General features: G+C 32.0%; 1 protein-coding gene across 4 annotated transcripts in view; it reads left to right on the top strand.

The window, feature by feature from the left end:
• TBCD (tubulin folding cofactor D) overlaps nucleotides 1–23,803 on the top strand; it is a 436,500-nt gene that overhangs the window by 298,300 nt on the left and 114,397 nt on the right. For all 4 annotated transcript variants that reach the window (XM_074264992.1, XM_074264995.1, XM_074264993.1 and 1 more), the window contains exons 23-24: nucleotides 844–866; nucleotides 21,197–21,228. In XM_074264992.1, the coding sequence (XP_074121093.1) occupies nucleotides 844–866; nucleotides 21,197–21,228 (55 nt within the window). The remainder of the gene's footprint in view (nucleotides 1–843; nucleotides 867–21,196; nucleotides 21,229–23,803) is intronic.

Here is a 23,803-nt window from a genome sequence, read left to right on the forward strand (position 1 = left end):
AGTATTAAATACTACCTATTTCAGTTTGGTTGGAATATAAAATGATTTTTATGGGAGGAGAAATTGTTAAATCAAGCTATAAAGAGTAGGTGAGAATTAGATTTTGGATGATTTTTTTTAATATCAGTTTAAATATTCCAATTTGAATTTGAGAAAAAATTTCAGGACATTCTTGGATGATAAGAAAGGATGGTAATCCTATCTATAGAAGCAACAATAACAAAATTGAAGCAATTCAAAAGTTTTTTGGTTTTGCTTTATTGTTTTTTTTTTAATTTCCCCTAATGAAAACTTATTTTCTTTATGATATTACTGTGCATTGTTATTAATTGTATTACAATTTTGGCTTTATTCCTGACAAACTTTGTGATCTTAGATTAATCTCTTAATTTTTGTGTTCCTTAATTTTATCATCTGCAGGTTGTAGATATTACTCATAGTGTCATATTGATTTATTAATAGATGAGACATTATAGGGCATCTTGTGCAATCCTTGGTTTTTTTTTAGATAAAGAAACAGAGTTTCAGACTTATGGGATGATTTACCCAAGTAGTGCAGGTAGTAGTACAGAGGGAGGATCAGATCCAGATTCTCTGACTATTAAGATGGCCATGAAGATGAATGCAATTGTGCATGGTAAGTACTTTGAAGTCTTAGAATAAATGAGAGTTACACAATTCAAGCAAAATCATAATTTTTCTAAAGCCAGAAAATTCCAAAAACTGCTTTGTTTGAGACCTTTCCATATTAACCTCTATTTTGTATTTCCCATTGTGATTCAAAGCAACAGATGTAATTTTATATTTAAAAAAAACTAAAACATTTCCATCATTTATTTTTAGCTTTATGATCGCCAGTTATACAGGTAACAATATTAAACAATAACAATAGTTCTTATTTCTTTTGTGTGTCTTAAAAAAAACAAATTAAGATTCTGGTTTCTCTATAATTTATTGAGTGAAAGTTTGAACTAACTGTAGATCTTTACTTCAATCAGACATCCAGCAAGCATTGATTAAGCATTTGCTTTTTTTAAGTACTTGGTTTACAAACACATAGAATAAAAGAAACTCTTCTTGCAAAAAGCTTGCATTTTAATTTTTAGAAGATAACATATATAGTTCTAAACTATTTAATAGTTATTAAAGCTTAAACCTGTACTAACAAAGAGATAAAAAACAGTATGTATGGGAGGAATGGAAGTCAGAAAGACTTCATGCAGAAGATGTTGCTTGAACTGTAACATAAAGGAAGAAAACATACTCTGATGCAGTGGAAGGGAGCGAATACAATTCAGGCACATAAGATAGTGAAGCTGTATAGCATGTGTTAAAAAAAGAGAAAACGTTTACACTATTTGTGCTCATTTAGCTTTCAGATTCAATTTAATCTTACCAAGATGGATTTGAAAAAAAGTAGGATTTAAGTAGAAGATAGTGTTTAAAAGAATGAATGATTTTCCAAAGAAGAGCTGTAAATTAATAAAATCATGTAAAAATGATCTATATCGCTAGTAGTAAGATCAACGAAAATCACAACAGTTCTGAGGTTTTACCTCACTCGCCAAAATTTGGCAAAAATGAAAAAAGAAACCCCAGAGATTCTACTAAAAAGATATTAGAAATAATTCACAACTTTAGTAAAGTTGCAGGTTACAAAATAAATCCACATAAATCCTTAGCATTTTTATACATCACCAACAGAGCTTGGTGAGATAGATATAGCAAAAGATACAAAGAGAAATTCCATTCAAAATAACTATCCATAGCGTAAAACATTTGGGAATCTATCTACCACAGGAAAGTCAGGAGTTGTATGAGCAAAATTACAAAACACTTGCCACAAAAATAAAGTCAGATTTAAATAATTGGAAAGACATTAAGTGCTCTTAGATAGGCCAAGTGAATATAATAAATATGATAATACTCCCTAATCTATTTATTTAGTGCCATACCAATCAGACTCCCAAGAAACTATTTTAATGATCTAGAAAAAAATAACAACAAAATTCATACGGAAGAACAAAAGGTTGAGAATTTCAAGGGAATTAATGAAAAAATAAAATAAAATGAAGGTGGCCTAGCTGTACCTGATCTAAAACTATATTATAAAGCAGCAGTTACCAAAACCATTTGGTATTGACTAAGAAATAGACTAGTTGATCAGTGGAATAGATTAGGTTCACAGGACAAAATAGGGAACAACTATAGCAATCTCTAGTGTTTGACAAACCCCAAGATCCCAACTTTTGGGATAAGAATTCATTATTTGACAAAAACTGCTGGGAAAACTGGAAATTAGTATGGCAGAAATTAGGCATGGGCCCACACTTTACACTACATACCAACATAAGACTAAAATGGGTCCATGATTTAGGCATAAAGAACGAGATCATAAATAAATTAGAGGAACATAGGATAGTTTACCTCTCAGACTTGTGGAGGAGGAAGGAATTTATGACCAAAGGAGAATTAGAGATCATTATTGATCACAAAATAGAAAATTTTGATTACATCAAATCAAAAAGCTTTTAATAAATAAAACTAATGCAAACAAGATTAGAAGGGAAGTAATAAACTGGGAAAACATTTTTACAGTTAAAGGTTCTGATAAAGGTCTCATTTCCAAAATATATAGAGAACTGACTCTTAATTTATAAGAAATCAAACCATTCTCCAATTGATAAATGGTCAAAGGATAGGAACAGACAATTTTCAGAGGATGAAATTGAAACTATTTCCACTCATATGAAAGAGTGTTCCAAATCACTATTGGCCAGAGAAATGCAAATTAAGACAACTCTGAGATAACACTACACACCTGTCAGATTGGCTAACATGACAGGAAAAAATAATGATGAATATTGGAGGGGATGTGGGAAAAATGGGACACTAGGATATACTATAATATATTTAACATGTATTTTTTTTTTTTAGACTAGATGAAAGAGACCATTCTTTACTTCATTGCTGCCTAGCCTTAATCACTGAATGGGTTCAGCCTCTGTCAAATTGAGATCTGTTAAAGGTCTCCCATTGTATCCAGGAACATCTCCACTTGTCCTGGTCTACATCTGACCATTGGACTTAAATGGCTCTAGAAGGGAAATTGAAGCAAGTCACCTTTGCACAGCCCTCCCTTACTTAAATGCAGATCACTTGCACCACATCATGGCAACACTTCCCTGATAGTATAGTCAGTTCTCTTTAAGAACAAAGAACAACAACAACAAAAATTGGAACAATAATTTCCTATTGCTGGAGCTCTAAATTGGCCCATCCATTATGGGCCCTCTAAATTACAAGAAAGTGATTAAATCTGATCCAGAGATTCTACTATTGGTATATATTCCAATGAGATCAATGACAAAAACAAATGTCTCTTTCACAAAAATTTTTATAGCAACACCATAGCAGCAAGGAACTGACTACAAAGTAGATGATGCTTGACTAAGTAATAGTTAAATTAGTTGTGGTATATGAGTGTCATACAATGTTAGTATTCTGTATGTGAAAAGCATTCATGAAAAAAGCAAAATATTTAAAACTGATACAATGTGAATTAAGCAGAAACAGGAAAATAATGACTACAACAATAGAAATGGAAAGAACAACAACAAATCCAAAGTGAATGCTATAAAATTATAAATAACCAAGTTTGGTCATTTACAATGATATCGTCTCCATTTCTTTCCATAAGTGAGGTGTGAATCTCTGTATATAATAACAGAATTTTTAATGTGTTAATTAGTTTTGCTGAATTGTTTTTCCTTCTTTTTTTAACTATTTATTATAGGGAATAATTTTCTAGAAGTGAAAGAAAAAAGAATACTTCATTGGGAAATAGATGTTCTAAAAGTAAATAAAAAGATGTATATAAAAGTAAAAGTTAAAAAAAAATTAAGATTTACAAAATACCTTTCAGGATAGAGGAAGGGCATAGTGGCTTCCATTCTTCTTGCCTGGCTTTTGAATATCATGTGAATCTAATGATGGTGCAGTTCTAGTACTTATGGTACCAACCATAGTCCTGCACATCTTAGACCTTTCTCTTTATGTGTGCTTAGAAATTAAGATTAGCATTTTTTTTCACTCAATAGATGTTGATTGATTTGACGTACTTAGTATAGGCATAATAGAAAGCCCAATAATAGAAAAATCAGGGAATACAAATTCTAATTTTTAAAACTTTAGTTTCCTTGCCCATAAAGTGGAGATTCTATTTTCAACATATAACTCACCAGGTTGTTATAAGGATCAAACAATCAAACATGTATGTTAAAAATAAATAAATAAAAATAAAAGTCCTATTTATTCAAAGAATCTAGATTGTAGATTTTTGATTTAACTCTCCTAGTTTAAGTATATATACATTTTAAGTATATATACATTAAGTAGATGATGAATTATCATTGGGACTTTTTATCACAAGTGTTTCCTCAGATAGTTTAAATTCCCAGAAGTACTGTGTTTTGTTATTTGATCATATCTCATAAATTGTTGGGGATTTTCTCAATCAAAAGGGAATTGGTCCTCTTAGAAGTATTTTATTCACAATGAATCTGTAAGGCTGCCAGTCAAATAAAGTGAATAGCCAGACTGTTAAGGGCCTTCATAGTAAGCAAAACTTCTAACTTTGGATTGCTTCTGAATGATTTTTTGATCTCTAATGCTTTATACATTCTTGAACTTTGGGAGAAAAAAGATAATAAACAACCTAAGCAAATCTATGAATATGGGTAACCTTTCTGCAGCAAAATGTCTTCAAATCTTGGTATAGTAATTAAACACCAGTTAAGAGTAACACACAAAAAAGCAAGCTAACTATTTGTTTTGGCTTGACTTTCTCAGCAAGAAATCTGCAGAACAAGCTGAACTTGTTTAGCGATGAATCATCTCATACTTGTAATGTGTATGGTTTTCATTTCAGTGATGCCTTTTTGATGTCCTAATACGACTAGTGAGATAATGTAGGAAACGAAATTATATGTGTGGTCTCTGTTTTTATTCTTTTTTCAGTTTGGCATTATATCATTGTCTTAAAATTAATAAAAAGAAACAAAAGCTGATTCTGGACAGCCTTGCACATAACTTCATTTGTAGGATGAAGATTTATTTGGATACTCATAGAAAGTCATTTTGTCCTGCTATTTGTCTTCTCTGAAAGTAGTAGTGATATTTAGCTTGTAAGAGTTATTTGTATTTCTTCTATACTGGTTACTTATAGTAAAGCTTATTGTTATGAATTGTCTAGAAACCTCAAATTCATATGCCTCTTAATGATACGGAAAAATAGTTTGTCATACAGTAGTATCTTAGCACATATATTAATGAATATGGCCCAGTTGTCTTTGCAAGAAAATCAAAAGCAAAGGCTTACACTAATCATAGTAGAATTGAAGAATTACAAAAAAATAAGTTACAAAATTCATAGCTTCTTGTATGAGATCTTTCTGTTATTATAGAAGTCCCTTTAATATCTGGTATCTATGTACAAGTGATAACTCTGTTTCAAGAATGCCAATTCATTTTTAAATTTCTTCTTTATAACCTATACTGGGTTTTTTTGGTTGTCATTGAGAGTAGAAGCAGTAGCATATTTTGGTGTAGGTAGGATACATGATATAGATTAAGAGAAGAAAAGGTAAAATTATTTCCCTACAATACTAAACACGGAGAGCTTTTCCCCCAGATATGTAAAAGATATAAAATGGTTTCAGTAAAATCACATGTGTATCAGCATTCGAAAGGGTATTAATTCTCAACACTTTGAAAATTAGATAGTAATATTCTCCTTGCAAACAACTGCTTGATTTTCTGAAGTATAGTGCCTGAATTGGGAGGCTCTCAACATTCTGCACACATAGGATTTGCTATTAAAGTCCTACTTTGATGTTATTTCAGTCAAAGGGAATTTTACTGTCTTTTTGATAGCTACCAACTCTTCAGGGTAATGACGGTACTTGGATATTTCTTTGTTTGGTTAAGGCAATAAATTTAAATGATATTACTTACTCTTGCTTGCTGTTGTTTCGTTCAGTCATGTCTGACTTTTTGTGATTCCCTCCAGATCATATTATCTATGGGTTTTCTTCACAAAGATACTGGAGTAGTTTGCTATTTCCTTCTCCACTGTAATAAAATTAAGAAAGGTTAAGTAACTGTCTTGGGTCATACATTGAGTAAGTGTCTGAAGCCAAATATGAACCCAGGGCTTCTTAACTCCAGGCATAATGTTCTATCCACTGAACCATCTATCTGCCTTCATTACTATAAAGACCAGATTTGAAAATCTGTATCAAAGTGTTTCCTTTTGAGTAGAACTATTAAAATTCTCTTAAGAGAAAGCTGTTCATTCTTAAAGACAATGTAGTTTTCAATTCTTTTCAAGATATAATGCTCTAATACAATAAAGTCAGATATACCATATTCTGATATCCTAGAAAGAAAATTTTTTTCTAGTAATATTACTTGAAGTCAAAAGAGAGTCAGTTTAACTAAATAATATTGGAGAATAAAACCTGTGCTAAGAAGTTCTGAATCCTTTTCACAATGGCATAGCAGAGTTGGAAATCAAAGTAAAGTTTTCTATTCTATTTGGGGGAAAAGAGATTGTGAAAAATAGGTTCCTGCTTTGGGCATAGAAATTGAAAAACTAGACTTATTGTTGACATTATACTGAGAAAGCTTAAATTACCATTAACCCAAAACTAATATAAATGTTTTACTGCATGTCAGCAGAAGCTCTTAAGCATTCTGGAAAGTTTCCAGATTGAATAACTTTTGACACTTGAGTAAATGTTAATTTTTATTGTTTTTGATGGCACATTTTCAACTTTAATTTAGCACTGAAACTCTCCACTTAATACTGTTCTTCCAGATAATGAAGTTTTCTTCTTTTAAAAATTATGAGTTGTTTTAATTTGTAGAAGAGGAATTATGAGATTCTTTTTCATTTTTTGACAAAGCAGGACAAAAATGATTTTAAGGAACAAACATGCTTCTAAAAATTAAATTTGAATAGGTGAAAAGAAACAGCCATTTGAAGTAGTCATGTAATCATCAGAATGGAGATTGATCATGATCATTGACTTTGAAAAATAAACATGTAGAAAAGTGATAGATTTTGTTGATAACAAAATGTTGAAATAGGCTTTTAATGGCAACAGCCGATAAGACCTTTAAGGAAACTATTCAGCTTTATTCCCAAGATCCCAATAACATATGTATTTTTCCAAATACCACTTGGATCTGAAGAAGAGTTAAAGCCTGAGAAATTGATTTTTTTTTTTCTTTATGGCCTCTTCTCATCATTGTAGACAAACAGCAGTGTATCATGGTGGATAAAGAATGGAGTTAGATTTAGGAAGAACTGATTTTATATTCAATTCACAACAATGGTTGAATGACTAGAAAATTGTTTAATATAACCAAGCCTTAATAAATATAAAACAAGGAAAATAATTTATTAAACTTAAATGAGTTGAAATTTTAAGGTGCTACCCTTGTTTTTTTTACCAGCAAATTCTTTTTTCTTTTTTCTTTTTTTTTTTTTTGACTGAATAAACATTTTATTTAGGCAACAGAAAAAGGATTTTTTAGTCTAATTTTTTAAAATTTTATAATTATAAATTTTTTGACAGTATATATGCATGAGTAATTTTTTTATAACATTATCCCTTGTATTCATTTTTCCAAATTTTCCCCTCCCTCCCTCTACTCCCTCCCCTAGATGACAGGCAATCCCATATATTTTACATGTGTTACAGTATAACCTAGATACAATATATATGTGTAAATCCAATTTTCTTGTTGCACGTTAAGTATTAGATTAAGTGTTAGATTCCGAAGGTATCTGGGTAGATAGTAGTGCTAACAATTTACATTCACTTCCCAGTGTTCCTTCTCTGGGTGTAGTTGCTTCTGTCCATCATTGATCAACTGGAAGTGAGTTGGATCTTCTTTATGTTGAAGATATCCACTTCCATCAGAATACATCTTCATACAGTATTGTTATTGAAGTGTACAGCGATCTTCTGGTTCTGTTCATTTCACTCAGCATCAGTTCATTTAAGTCTCTCCAAACCTCTCTGTGTTCGTCCTGCTGGTCATATCTTACAGAGCAATAATATTCCATAACTTTCATATACCATAATTTACCCAACCATTCTCCAATTGATGGACATCCATTCATATTCCAGTTTCTAACCACTACAAAAAGAGCTGCCACAAACATTTTGGCACATACAGATCCCTTTCCCCTCTTTAGTATTTCTTTGGGATATAAGCCCAATAGCAAGCACTGCTGGATCAAAGGGTATGCACAGTTTGATAACTTTTTGAGTATAGTTCCAAATTGCTCTCCAGAATGGCCAGATTCTTTCACAACTCCACCAACAATGTATTAGTGTCCCAGTTTTCCCACATCCCCTCCAACATTCATCATTATTTGTTCCTGTCATCTTAGCCAATCTGACAAGTACCAGCAAATTCTTGAATAAGTTCACCTTCAACCTTTTGTGGATTGTGAAGTTGATATAAAAATGAAAGACTGATGATTTCCTTCTTTTCCCAAATATGTAATGTAGATTGTTGAACTGGTTTATTCTAAAATGAATTCTTTTCAGATCTGAGGAAAGAACTTTAAAATGTAGGAGTCATTTCATTTTGTTAGGAGATCATTTTATCTCCAGTTTTGCGATGAGACGATTAATGTCAAATATCTGTGTGACAAAGTGGTAATATTTCCAACTTTAGAGTAAGCTATATAGAAATATATATTTTCATGCCCAACCTTGCTGAAAAGATAATATCACTTAAAGTTTAGCATATACTACTTGCTGAAAGATATTCCCATTACTAAAGTAGTATAATCAGAATTGGCTAAATTCTTGATAGCCCTTATGGACAAAACAAATTTTCTGATGTATAATAGTGTAAAATATCATTTAGGACAGTCAGTAGTGTTTAAAGATTATTATAGTTTCTTATTTCAACAGCACTGGAAATGAGAATTCTCAATTCTTTCTATCTATTCTCTCTTTTCTTAAAAAAAAAGACTTTACTTTTGCTTTTTCTCAATATCAGTCATTTCATCATTATAATGATGAAAAAATTATTAAGCAAAATTAACAAATGTAATGATTGCTTTTGATAGTGCAAATACAGTCTCTTTCTAACAATCCCCCAATTCTCTATTGAAAAGAGCAGTATTTAATCATTTGTTCTCCCGAGCCAAGGTGTGTCATTACATTCAGTAGTATTTTTTATAGTTTCATTCTCATTTTATTACAGGTTATGACTCTGAGTCATATAATCTTTCTCCCTTTAATACATTTTCCAAACACTACTTGCTGAAATGATTTTCCTTAAGCACATTGCCCATACTCCCTTACTCAATAAACTCTATTCACTGAAGTTTATTCAGTGTTACTTCTAAAATTAAATAAAAGCTACTCTGTGTGTCTTTTAAAGAGCCTTATATCTTCTCTCCCAACCTTCCCCCCCCCCATTTGCACACATTATTTCCTTTTCTGCACATTACAATAAAGACATATTGGTTTTCACTCTGTTCCTCTGCAGATTATTATCATGCCTTAATCCTGATCATTTCCTATGCCTGAAATGCATGACTTTCTCACACAGAATTCTTATTTTTTTCCAGATTCAATTGAATAGCACTTTTCTCCCTTCCCTTCCTCTCCCCTGGACTTTAACATCTTGTTTTATCAGTAGTCTCATCCTGAAACATTTGTTAATTCCTTATAGCCTTCTTGCCTTGGAAAACCTTTCTATTATGCCAGTCCCTTTTTGTCAATGGTGAATTTCACTTGTGGCCTCCATTCAGGGAAAGAACCCAGGCTGACCAGCCTTAATTTCTTTTTTGATTGTATTCATGACTTTCCTGGATTCAACACCATCTATAGTTTCATTCCAGAACACACATCATCCTTTTGCAGTTTTCTCACCTTAGAAATTTCCCTTTGCTGTGTTGATTATCTTCTTTTTTTTAAATTTATTTTTTAAAATTAATTTTATAATTATAACATTTTTTTTGACAGTACATATGCATGGGTAATTTTTTACAACATTATCCCTTGCACTCCCTTCTGTTCTGAATTTTCCCCTCCTTCCCTCCATCCCTTCCCCTATATGGCAGGCATTCCCATACATGTTAAATATGTTATAGTATATCCTAGATACAATATGTGTGCAGAACCGAATTTTTTTTTGTTTGTTTCACAGAAAGAATTGGATTCAGAAGGTAAAAATAACCTGGGAAGAAAAACAAAAATGCAAACAGTTTACACTCATTTCCCAATATTCTTTCTCTGGGTGTAGTTGTTTCTGTCCCTCATTGATCAATTGGATCTGAATTAGATCTTCTCTTTGTTGAAGATATCCACTTCCATCAGAATACATCCTCATACAGTATTGTTGTTGAAGTGTGTAATGATCTCCTGGTTCTGCTCATTTCACTCAGCATCAGTTCATGTAAGTCTCTCCAAACCTCTCTGTATTCACTGCTGGTCATTTCTTACAGAACAATAATATTCCATAACATTCATATACCATAATTTACCCAACCATTGTCCAATTGATGGGCATCCATTCATTTTCCAGTTTCTAGGCACTACAAAAAGGGCTGCCACAAACATTTTGGCACATACTGGCCCCTTTCCCTTCTTTAGTATTTCTTTGGGATATAATCCCAGTAGTAGCATTGCTGGATCAAAGGGTATGCACAGTTTGATAACTTTTTGGGCATAATTCCAGATTGCTTTTCAGAATGGTTGGATTCTTTCACAACTCCATCAACAATGCATCAATGTCCCAGTTTTTCCATATCCCCTCCAACATTCATCATTATTTTTTCCTGTCATCTTAGCCAAGTTGATTATCTTCTTAGGAAAGTTCCTTAAAAATATTAAATAGAGCCTAATAAATTCTTGTTTTCTAGAAATTTGCTTGTATCTCCTACAGGAAGCCTTTTCTTATCCTATTAGAATCTTTCTTATCTAACTTCCTTGTATTTTGTTATCTTGCATTTATGTTTTATATAAGACTATGTTATATTACATTATGATATGATATATCATCATAACCATATCATACATAATATTGAATTGCATCATTCTATTAAATTATGTTGTTTCACATTATGATGTAGTATATTATAGAACATTTTAGATTTCATTAGTACACATGATATTACATGTTATTGTTCAATTGTTTTCAGTTGTGTTCAACTGAACCCCCATTTGGAATTTTCTTGGCAAAGATTGTGGAGGTTTGCTATTTACTTCTTTAGCTTATTTTATAGATAAAAAACTGAGGCAGAAAAGATTAAGTGACTTGCCCAAGGCCACATAGCTAGTAAATGTGTGAGGCAGGATTTGAATTCAGTTCTTTCTGACTCCAGGGCCAATGCTCTATTCATTATTCCTCAGAATGTAGCTCTTGAGTTACATTATATTGAGTTTTATTTCATTTCATTACATTACATTATATCATATATTTCATATCATCATCATTTGATAGAATGAGTTTTAGTAAAATAACAATTCTTATCTTTTGTGTTTATATTCCCAAGTCTTAGTACCTGTTGACTGATTTTATAATGCTTTAGGGAAGTTTAAACTTTTTTCTCCTTTTCCATTTTCATATAATTTTTATTACAGAATATATCTCCCTCATTCTCTAACTACACATTATAATAAATAATAAAAAGGAAAGTTGTGAAAGTGGCTTAGCAAAAAAGTTCTGTAAAAAGATAGGAAGATGAATTTTTTTTTTAGTTATTCTTCAGCTTACTGTAGTTATTATAATTGTTTTTGTTGTTTTTCTGATAGCATTGTTGTAGTCATTATCTTCATTGTATTCCTGGTTCAGCTTGCTTTACACTGTAAATGTGACTGTTTTGCTGAATTCCTTCCTATTATCTCTTATGATACAGTACATTCATGTACTATATTTTTAAACCATTGCCCAGTTAGTAGATTTCTATTTTCAGTTCTTTGATATCATTGTTAAGCATCGAGAATCCAGAAACAAGCAAAATTGTCTTTACTTTACTTTCTTTTCCTTTTCTGCCTATTTGCTCTGTTTTTTTCCTTAATTCTCCCCCCCTGAGGCAATTTGGGGTTAAGTGACTTGCCCAGGGTCACACATCTAAGAAGTGTTAAATGTCTGAGGTCAGATTTGAACTCAGGTCACCCTAACTTCAGGGCTGGTGTTCTATCTACTGCACCACCAATCTGCACCCTTTTGCTCCATTTTGACATTATAGATCACCTTCTTTTCCTATTTACTTTTTCCATGTTCATGACATTATTCTCTTCTGCCCTCTTACTTATATTTCTTTATCTCTCTTAATTAATCATTTCATACTTTTCATCTATGAGTGTTCCTCAAGGTTCTGTAGTAGGTTCTCTTCTCTCCTCATTCTCATACTATCTTCTTGAAGTAACTTCATGAACTTTATGGAGATGACTCATGAATCTTTGTATCTGGTATCAGTCTATCATCCAGACTTTATTCTTGTATCACCAGTTACTTATGAGACATTTCTAACTAGATGTTTGAGAGACATCTGAAAATCAACCTACCTCAAACTGATCACATTATCTTTAGCCCAAATTCTCTCCTTTTCTAAACTTCCCTATTTCTGTTAGGCACACTATTCTTCCTGTCTCCCAGCATCATAACCTCATTTCCCTGGATTCTTTATTCTTCCTCACACCATAGATCCAGTCAGTTGCTAACACTTGACATTTCCATTTTCACATATCTTTTACATCCAATTCCTTTTTTTTTTTTTCTTCCCACATCACTCCCTGCTTAGTTCAGCTCCTTATTCTAACTCACTTAGATAATATAACTCTCATTACCTCTAGTCACCATTTTCCACATAATAACCATCACCATCCAAAACAGTGCTGCCAAAATAATTTTTCTTAAGGGTAGTTCTGACTGTGTGATTCTAATGACTTTTTGATGCATTCTAGGATAAAATTTAAACTATTCCATTTAGCTTTTGAAATCTTTTACAACCTGGCCTCAACCTAACTTTTAATCCTTATTGATCAATATTTCTTCACTCTGTAATCTTCATAATTTTTCTCTTTCTTCTTCACAAAGGTCAATCCATCTCTTGGGTTTCTCTCTTTGTACTGGCATACTTGAAATGATCTTTCTCTTTGTTTCTGCCACATAGAGTTTCTTTCTTCCTTTAATAACTCAAACACTAATGCTAAATGAAGCCTTTCTTGATCTTTCCTACTATTAGTTTGCTCTCTCTGAAACTATCTTGTATTGAACTACTTTGTTTCTTTGTAATTCTTTAATTTACACACACACACACACACACACACACACACACACACACACACACACACACACACACACTTTTGCTCAGGCAAATTGGGATTAAGTGACTAGCCCAGGATCACACAGCTAGCACATGTTAAGTGTCTGAGGCCAGATTTGAACTTGGATGCTCCTGACTTCAGAGCTAGTATTCTATCCATTGTGCCACCTAGCTGCCCTTTTAATTTATATTTATTCTGTTTATATTTAGAAATGTGCTTATCTCCCTTAATAGAATATAAGAGCTTTGCCTGTAGAAATTATTTAGTTTTTTTTATAATTGTATCCAAAGTGTTACAGTGCAGAGGACATAATTAGGAAATTACTTTCTTTTTTTTTAATTATACTTTTTTATTGACAAAACAATATGCAATGGGTAATTTTTCAACATTGTCCCTTGCACTCATTTCTATTCCAACTTTTCCCTTCCCTTAGATGGCAGGCAGTCTTATACATGTTAAACATGTGTGCAGATTCATACAGTTTTTGTTGCACAAGAAAAATCAGATTCAGAAGGTAAAAATAATCTGGGAAGAAAGACAAAAATGCAAGTAATTCATATTCAGGAAATTAATTTCTTAATGGGGGTAGACAGTACATAAGAGGGTGGAAAAGGCTGTAATTGTGCAAGCATGATAAGAATAATGGGAACAGATTTGGGTAACAAAAGATGAAAGGTCACTTTTCAGAACCCAGTAGCACAGGGGGCAGATTCCAAGATTCATATTAGTGGATAGTGAAGATATTAGTTTGATAGTTTACCATTTTATTTTATTTTACCATTATTATTTTGGATAGTTTACCACAGGGGTTCTCAAACTAAGGCCTGCAGGTCAGATTCAGCCCGCTGAGGACTTTTATTTGGCCCGCTGGGTTATGGCAAATGGGCTGAGGGGGCGGAGACAGAATGTGAGTTTTTGTTTTTACTATAGTCCAGCCCTCCAACAGTCTGAGGGACAGTGAACTGGCCCCCTATTTAAAAAGTTTGAGGACCACTGGTTTACCATTTCATTATAATTTTAAATGAATTATAGTAAAGAAAAACCCATCAAAACTATAATAGCAGGAGACTTCAATTTACCCTTTCTCAAACCTAGGTAATCTAATAAAAAACAAACAGAAATGAAAGACCTGAATAGAATTTTAGAGAAGTTTTATATATAATAGATTCTGGAGAATTTTGAAGGGGAACATTCTTATCTCTGTATGGTACCTTCACAAAAATTTACCACATATTATTAGAGCATAAAAATTTTACAGATAAATGCAGAAAATCAGAAATATTAAATGTAGCCTTTACTGGTGATAACATAATAAATTTTTTGTTTATTTGAAGCAAACATAAAATATCACAGGCTAAGTAGCTTAATTCTAAAGAATATATGGATCAATTAATAAACCATTTCATTAGTAAAAGAAAGAGTAGATCCAACAAATTGTGCATGCAACTAAAAAACAAAACTAATAAATTAAAATAATACTATTGTACTATAATTATATTACATCATATATGTATATAATCATATGAACAGTGAAAGTTATGGAAAATCTAAAAATCAAAGGTAAAATTAACAAAATTAAAATAAAAACCATTGAATTAATAAAACTAGGAGCTAGTTTTTGAGAAAAAAAAGTTATTAGTTAATCTCATTTAAAGAAAGAAAGAATAAAACCAAATTACCTGTATCATAATTGAAAAAAAGGTGAATTGACAAGTAATAAACAAGAGATGAAGCACTTATAAGGATGTTTTACTTAATTACATGCTAATAAAACAGCCAACGAAAATGGAATGGTTGATGATTTACTAAAATATAATTTTCCCAGTTTTACAGTACAGGAAATAAATAGAGGACTTAAATATGTGCTAAAATAGTATCAGTGAAACTGTTGATGCTGGAAGCAGTTCTCTAGCATGGGAGCCTCGACCACACAATCAAAGACTTCTTTAAGGAACAAAAGGACAAAACTTAACATAGATTTTAATATAGGTAGGAAGTGAATTGGGTATGGTGTAACTCTAACTAGGTGTAACTAACAGGGCTTGTTGCTAGGGATTTACAGGCTAGGAATAGGGGATATCATATCCCTTAATTGAACAGAACCTTTCCAGGCCCAGCAAAAGGCTGGTCAGACAGTGATGTTGGGGTTGCAATATAAGCAAAGTTGTTTGTCCTTCATTCCCAAAAAGTACCTTGGCATCAGGGAGGTGATTATAGTGACTACAAATGAGTTGGATTTAAATGGTGGTGGGTTATGCCAAGTTACTAGCCTCACTTTTTTCTTTAGTGCCATCTGAGTCTAGTGGCAAGATATAGATTAGGATAACTAGAAATGGCCTTGGAAGCAGTGGAAGACCTTTTTAAGCTAAATGTTTTTTTAAGCTAAAATCTTTAACATAAGTCACACTTTGAATGAGGCCCATGATGCCCCTTCAGTGATAAAAAGCTAAGTTAGGGGCAAGATAGAGGAAGTACAAAATAGAGTTGCTTTACTTTTTTCTCTTACCCAGAACAGGAAAAAAGAAGTTGAACACTTCATCAATAAATTTCTTCTCCTTCCTTTCCATAATAAAATTTCAGAACCATATAAATTTACAAGTGAATTCTACCAAGTAGCTAAAGAATAATTTATTTCAGTACTAATGTTTAGAAAAATATGAAAAGAAGGGATCCTACAAAATAGCTTCTTCATCACAAATATGGTATTGATACTAAACCAAACAGAGGAGGGAGACTATAGACTAATATCCCTAATGAATACTGAAACAAAAATTTTCAGTGAAACATTAGCAAGGAGACTAAAACAATATATCACAAAGATTATAAACTATGAATATAATGGATTTATATTAGGAATTCAGAGTGTCTTGATATTAGGAACATTTTGAACCTAAGTGACTGTATTAATAAGAAAAAGAAACTCCTATAAATCATATGATTGTTTCCTCTTTGCCTATGTTTTTGCTCCTAATTTCTTTAAATGAATAACAACAATGATAATAGACACCTTTGCTTTAATTTATCTCAATTACACATAATATTGGGTCTTGGATTTAGAGAAATACCACTTACCTAAATTTTTAAGAAAATTCCATTTATTCCCATACATTCTAATAATTTTTTCACAAGGGCTGATGTTGTATTTGTCCAAAATATTTCCTCCAATATGTTGATGATAAATTGGCTTACTTAAGAATGTATTTAATCACTTAAGAACTCGTAATAAATTTATCTTGAAACAGTTTTAGAAAGAAAATCAGAATGAAGGAAATTATTTACTTCTCAAATGCAGCATACAGAAGAAATTATACTATAAAGCAGCAGTAATCAAAACCATTTGTTTTTTCTCTATAATAGAGAAGTAAATCAATGGAGCAGCCTTGATAAATGAGATTTTGAAATAATAACAATAAAACTCAGGATTTCATGAAGTAGAAGACAAATAGGAAAATAGCTTCTCATTTTATTAAAAAGTACTAGGAATACTAGAAAGCAGTCTGGCAAAAATTAGACTTGATTGGTAACTTAAACCATATTTTACAATATATTATACATGTATTTATGACCTTATATTAGAAATCATTTTATTGAAAAAATTAGAATAATTGAAGATTACAGCTATGAGTAGGAAATATATTCTTAACTAAACAACACAGAGGCAGTTATGACGGATAAAATTAATAATTTTGGTCTTGAAACTATAAAGCTTCTGTATAGACACAATGCATCTAGGATAAGAAGAGAAGTGATCAAATGAGAAAAAAATTTGTATCAGATTTCTCTGATAAGGATTTGGTATCTAAGATATGTCAAAAATTAATAAATATATGTGAAACTCATAGTCGTACTCCAATAGACAAAATGTCAAAAGATATGAAGATACTGTTCTCAAGGAAAAAACTGCAAAGTATTCGTAGCCACATGAAAGAATGATCCAAATGACTATTAAGAGCAATTCAAATCAAAACTATTCAGAGGTTTCACATAATGCCATTCAGACTGACAAAAACAATGACAAAAAGATGATAAGAGTCAATGTTGGAAGAGTTGGGGATACACTGTTGGTGGGCCTATGAAATAATAAAACCATTTTGGAAAATAATTTGGAGTTATGTAAATAAAGTGACTAAAATATTCATAATCTTTGAACCATAGGTTCTATTACTGGTCTTACACCTCAAGAAAGCCATCATTAAAAAGAAAATCCCTCTTATGCTTCAAAATATTTATGGCAGCACTTTTTGTGATAGCTAAGAAATGAAAACTATGAGCTGGGGGGTTAGAAAAAGCTATAGCACATAAATGTAAAAGAATATTCCTATACTGTATGATATGAAATAAATGGTGAATAAACAGATACATGGAAATTCGATATGCACTGATATAAGGAAAGTATTCAGCCAAGAAAATAATGTATACAGTATGTGCAACAATGTCAATGGAAAGAATTAAACATTTTTAAAAAATATTAAGTGAATCTTAATAAAATTACAAAGACTAGGATGCAAATGAAGAGATAAAGAAGAGACTTTCAGCTTATCCCTTATTGGAGGTGGGAGGGCCATAGGTATTATACATTGCATATATTTTCAGACTTTTTCTTTGTATTGATCAGTTTTGCTGGGTTTTTCTTTTCTAAGCAGTACTATTATTCATGTGGTGTGACTTTCTGCAAGGGGAAAGCAAGGGATACTTGGGATAATTTTAATACTGAAAGAAACAGAAAAAAAAAATCAATAGACTTAAAAAAAAAGATGAAAGGTTTATTTCAGAGAAATATGGAACAACTTCTATGAATTGATGCACACTGAAATCACATTGTAATGAGGAAAACTTTTTTTTAATGGAAATTTTTATTTTATAATTATAACTTTTTTAAAGTTACATATGCATGGGTAATTTTTTACAACATTATCCTTTGCACTCACTTCTGTTCTGATTTTTCCCTCCATTCCCTCCACCCCTTCTACTAGATGGCAGGCAGTCTTATACGTGTTAAATATGTTATAGTATATCCTAGATACAATATATGTGTGTAGAACCGAATTTCTTGTTGCACAGGAAGAATTGAATTCTGAAGGTAAAAACCTGGGAAGGAAAACAAAAATGCAAACAGTTTACACTCATTTCCCAGTGTTCCTTCTCTGGGTGTAGCTGATTCTGTCCATCATTGATCAATTGGAACTGAAAGCTTCTCTTTGTCGAAGATATCCACTTCCATCAGAATACATCCTCATACAGTATTGTTGTTGAAATGTATAATGATCTCCTGGTTCTGCTCATTTCACTCAGCATCAGTTCGTGTAAATCTCTCCAACCCTCTCTGTATTCACCACTGGTCATTTCTTACAGAACAATAACATTCCATAACATTCATATACCACAATTTACCCAACCATTCTCCAATTGATGGGCGTCCATTCATTTTCCAGTTTCTAGCCACTACAAAAAAGGCTGCCACAAACATTTTGGCACATACAGGTCCCTTTCCCTTCTTTAGTATTTCCTTGAGGTATAATCCCAGTAGTAGCATTGCTGGATCAAAGGGTATGCACAGTTTGATAACTTTTTGGGCATAATTCCAGATTGCTTTTCAGAATGGTTGGATTCTTTCACAACTCCACCAACAGTGCATCAGTGTCCCAGTTTTCCCTCATCCCCTCCAACATTCATCATTATTTGTTCCTGTCATCTTAGCCAATCTGACAGGTTTTTAGTGGTATCTCAAAGTTGTCTTAATTTGCATTTTTCTGATCTAAAGTGACTTGGAGTGGAAATAGTTTCAATTTCATCCTCTGAAAATTGTCTGTTCATATCCTTTGACCATTTATCAATTGGAGAATGACTTGATTTCTTATAAATTAGAGTCAGTTCTCTATATATTTTGGAAACGAGACCTTTATCAGAACCTTTAACTGTTAAAATGTTTTCCCGGTTTTCCCTTCTAATCTTGTTTGCATTAGTTTTATATGTACAAAAGCTTTTTAATTTGATGTAATCAAAATTTTCTATTTTGTGATCAATAATAATCTCTAGTTCTCCTTTGGTCACAAATTCCTTCCTCCTCCACAAGTCTGAGAGGTAAACTATCCTATGTTCCTCTAATTTATTTATGATCTCGTTCTTTATGCCTAAATCATGGATTCATCTTGGTCTTTATGTTGGTATGTGGTGTTAAGTGTGGGTCTATGCCTAATTTCTGCCATACTAATTTCCAGTTTTCCCAGCAGTTTTTGTCAAGTCATGAATTCTTATCCCAAAAGTTGGGATCTTTGGGTTTGTCAAATACTAGATTGCTATAGTTATTGACTATTTTGTCTTGTGAACCTAACCTATTCCACTGATCAACTAATTTATTTCTTAGCCAATAGCAAATGATTTTGGTGACTGCTGCTTTATAATACAGTTTTAGATCAGGTACAACTAGGCCACCTTTATTTGATGAAGGAAGGAAGGAAGGAAAGAAGGAAGGAAGGAAGGAAGGAAGGAAGGAAGGAAGGAAGGAAGGAAGGAAGAGAAAAGGAAAGAAATTCATTAATTCCCTTGAAATTCTTGACCATTTGTTCTTCCATGTGAATTTTGTTGTTATTTTTTCTAGGTCATTAAAATATTTTCTTGGGAGTCTGGCATAGAACTAAATAAATAGATTAGTTTAGGAAGTATTGTCATCTTTATTATATTTGCTTGGCCTATCCAAGAGCAGTTAATATTTTTCCAGTTATTTAAATCTGACTTTATTTATATAGAAGGTATTTTGTAATTTTGCTCATATAATTCCTGACTTTCCTCTAGTAGATAGATTCCCAAATATTTTATGCTATCGACAGTTATTTTTCTTTTTTCTCTTGCTATATCTATCTCACCAAGCCCTGTTGGTGATACATAAAAATGCTGAGGATTTATGTGGATTTATTTTGTATCCTGCAACTTTGCTAAAGTTGTAGATTGTTTCTAATAGCTTTTTAGTAGAATCTCTTGGGTTCTCTAAGCATACCATCATATCATCTGCAAAGAGGAACAATTTGGTTTCACAAGGAAAACTTTTAAAAACTTAGAATCACCTTAAAGATCACACCTCTAGAACAATTATTATGAAATGTGATATCCATGTCCAAATAAAAATGATAGACTCGGTGTATATTGAGAAGATATTTCTGGGTGTGAGATAACATGTCTCTCTGGGATTTTGTGATGAGTGAATTAGATTTAAATAAATAAATAAACAAAATGTTCATATTCTTTGGCCATATATATATTGGAAAATAGTTCTTGGTTTTATATATGTCGTATTTCCCTGTATATATTGGATACCAAATTTTTTAGAATTACTTTGTAAGTAGATATGTTTATGCTTTGTATTGTTAATTGATTATGCTATTTGCATAATCTCCACTGTTATCTTCTCTATTGTGTTATGAAAATGACAGTAGATTCTAAAGGATTTTGACAGTATAGTCTAAGTTTTTTCAGGTCCTATAAAATTGAAAATGCTTGCACTGTGACAAGACTATTCACTAATATCCTATAATCTACATCCATAGAAACTCATTGAAAAGCTTGTTGTTAGGTAAAGAATAATTTTGGCCACAGGAACTTAAACTTAATGAAAGAATGTATTTATGTATGTATGTATGCATGTTAAGGGAATGAAACAAATTTATGTTGATCGAAAAAATATCCATAGTGTAATGATAGATTTCAAAGAAATTATAGATTTTTGAAACATTGAAGTAAATTGTTTGACTATTATTTATGTAATGCCATTGTAGCCATCTACATGTCTTTTTGGTTTCGCCTTTATTTATTTATTTATTTTTAATTTTCAGGGGATTGGGAGGTGAACTAATGAGGCAATCAGGTAGGTTTTAAAGGTGTAGAAGACATAAGTTTGGGGCTTGTCAGGGAAAATGAAGTTTTTTTGTCATCAAATAAAATGCTATTACATTTTTCCTTTATATTGAGTTTGTATAGCATTGTGGCTTGCAGTACTAATTATACTGTCAGAATTGTTTTGCTGAACTTTTTTTTTCTTCTTTTGAAATCTTTGTTATAACAAAAGGCATTGGGGAAAAAAAATTGGTGTTAAAACCAAAAGCAAAAACAAACAAAACAAAACAAAACAAAAAATATATTAAAGCCAGAAGCAAAACATAACAGCAAGTCAACAATTTATAATAGTCTTACTTATGGCTTTTGCTGGTACAGCAATTCCTAACCCTCTTTAAGTAGCCACTTTGCTCTTTTTCTGAGAGACATTACCTGCTCAAGTATGCTACTTGAATTCTCATCTTGGTTCTTACTTTTTGAGAACCAGTATATTATTATTTTAAATTTTATTGTATTGTAATACATTACATTGTGTTGTATTATTGTAGAATTGAATCAAATCTCAGAAGTCATCTAGTCTAAACCATATTTGAGCAGGAAATCTCTGAATTCCTTCAAATTTTACTCGAGATTGAAATAATGGATAAAATCTTGAAATTTAGTCACAAAAGAAAAGCCTGAAAATAAAAACTCTGCAACTGTTCAAACTAAGTGCTATTCTGATAAAGACTAAGAAAGTATGCTACCAACCAATCTTATAAAAAAAAATTATAATAATAATCATGTTAATAATAATAATAGGTATTATCTATAGAGGGTTCATTATGTCCCAGGCATCATGCTTAAACACTTAACTAACCATAAGTCTCTCATTTGATGCTCATAATGACTCTAAGAGATAAGTGCTATTATTACTCCCATGTGCAGAAAAGGAAAGAGGTAAACAGAGGTTTAGTGTTCATGTTTGAGGCTAGACTTGAACTCTGAGGATTTCTGATTATCCATTATACTGCCTAAGTTTTCTCCTGCTCCTGCCAAGAGTGAATTTACTATAGAGAAGAAATGAAATTAATTATCTAAGGCTAATATGCATAATTATATATGAGCTAAATTGAAAATTAAAAGGAAACAATTAGTGTCAATAAAAATATAGAATGACAAAACTGAAAAAATAAGAAAATAAACTTTAAGAAAAAAGAAATAATTCTTCTAAGTATTTATTAAGCTAATCTTTGCTAGGTATCTTGCTAAGGTGCTGAGGATATCAAAATAAAAATAGGAAACAATAATATGTAACTATTCCTGCTTGAAAAAGCTTACATTCTCTTGGAAACAACATAGTCTATCTGCCTATATGTCTGTCTGTCTATCTATCTTATCTATCTGTCTATCTATTATAGGAGATTAGTTGACTCAGAGAAATAAAGGCTTACACTGCTCACATTAATTAATGTATATATAAAATATTAATGCGAATGGCTCTAAAATCTGGAAGAACTAGGAAGGCTACTTGTAGAATTTGAATTGAATTTTGATTGCAACAAGAAGATAGAGAGGCAGAAGTTGATGAGATTAGGATTAGTGTTCCTTGTAGTCAGGGAGTTTAATGAGGTTAGTGGCAGGTTTGAGGTTCAGGGAACCAAATGAAAAGGTTTGGCTCCCCTAAATCCTCTTTAGGATTTGATGCAGAGTCGGAAATTGTGGGGACCCCCTTTTGGTAGTACAGAAGTCCTTCATAAAGGAAATTATGAAAAGTTAGACTGATAAAAAGAAGTTTATTATTGGCATTTGGGAAGTCAGCCTTTGCTATGCATTCAGCCTTTACTGAATTCCTTAGTGGCAAGGTATGACAGAGAAGTAAAGTTTCTAGTAGAGAAATCCTGACATAGAGCTATAAAGTCTTAGCTGAAGGAGTTGAGAGGGTAATGCTAAAACAGAATATCATTTCTGCAGGCAGAGGGTTCCTTGGCATAGCATGGCATGGCATGTCATGTTAGGTCCTCTGCAAGGACTGAATCCCAAGTTGTCTCATTTTATAAGCTTTGGCTACAAGCTGGGGATTGCTTTTGATGGGGGCTGGTTAGCACAGCTTGAGCTGGAATTGAATAGAATTGAATGAGTCTTTCTTTAATTTAATAGGGTTGGAATTTTCCAGCTCTGGACTCAACTAGCCTCACCTAGGTAACAGAATGAAGCTGTTTGTCCTCAGGCAGGGTCTTTTACAGAGGTTAGAATTCAAGGAGAATTTGTCCTTTAAGGAGTTTTAGAGATTTTGGGATCCTTCTAGTCAAGGTCATTATAGAATGCATTTCAGTCATGTGAGATAGCCTTTTCAAAGGCACAGAGAAGATAGATGGAGGGTTGTGTTATATGACCAATAAAATAAAATGAAGCAAAGGCAATAATATATGACAAGTCTGGAAAGGTAGCTTTGGAAAGGTTGCCAGGTTGTATGAGATTTTAAAATTTTTAAATGTTTATATATGATCTTAAAGGTAATAGTGATCCATAGTTTGAGAGATATATAATTAGATGTATGCTTTAGGAAAATAACTCTGATATTTCTGTGTAGGGTACAATTTTGGGGGAAAGATTGAAGGTGATCA

Source organism: Sminthopsis crassicaudata, chromosome 4 (genome assembly GCF_048593235.1).
Source record: "Sminthopsis crassicaudata isolate SCR6 chromosome 4, ASM4859323v1, whole genome shotgun sequence".
Taxonomy (NCBI): domain Eukaryota; kingdom Metazoa; phylum Chordata; class Mammalia; order Dasyuromorphia; family Dasyuridae; genus Sminthopsis; species Sminthopsis crassicaudata.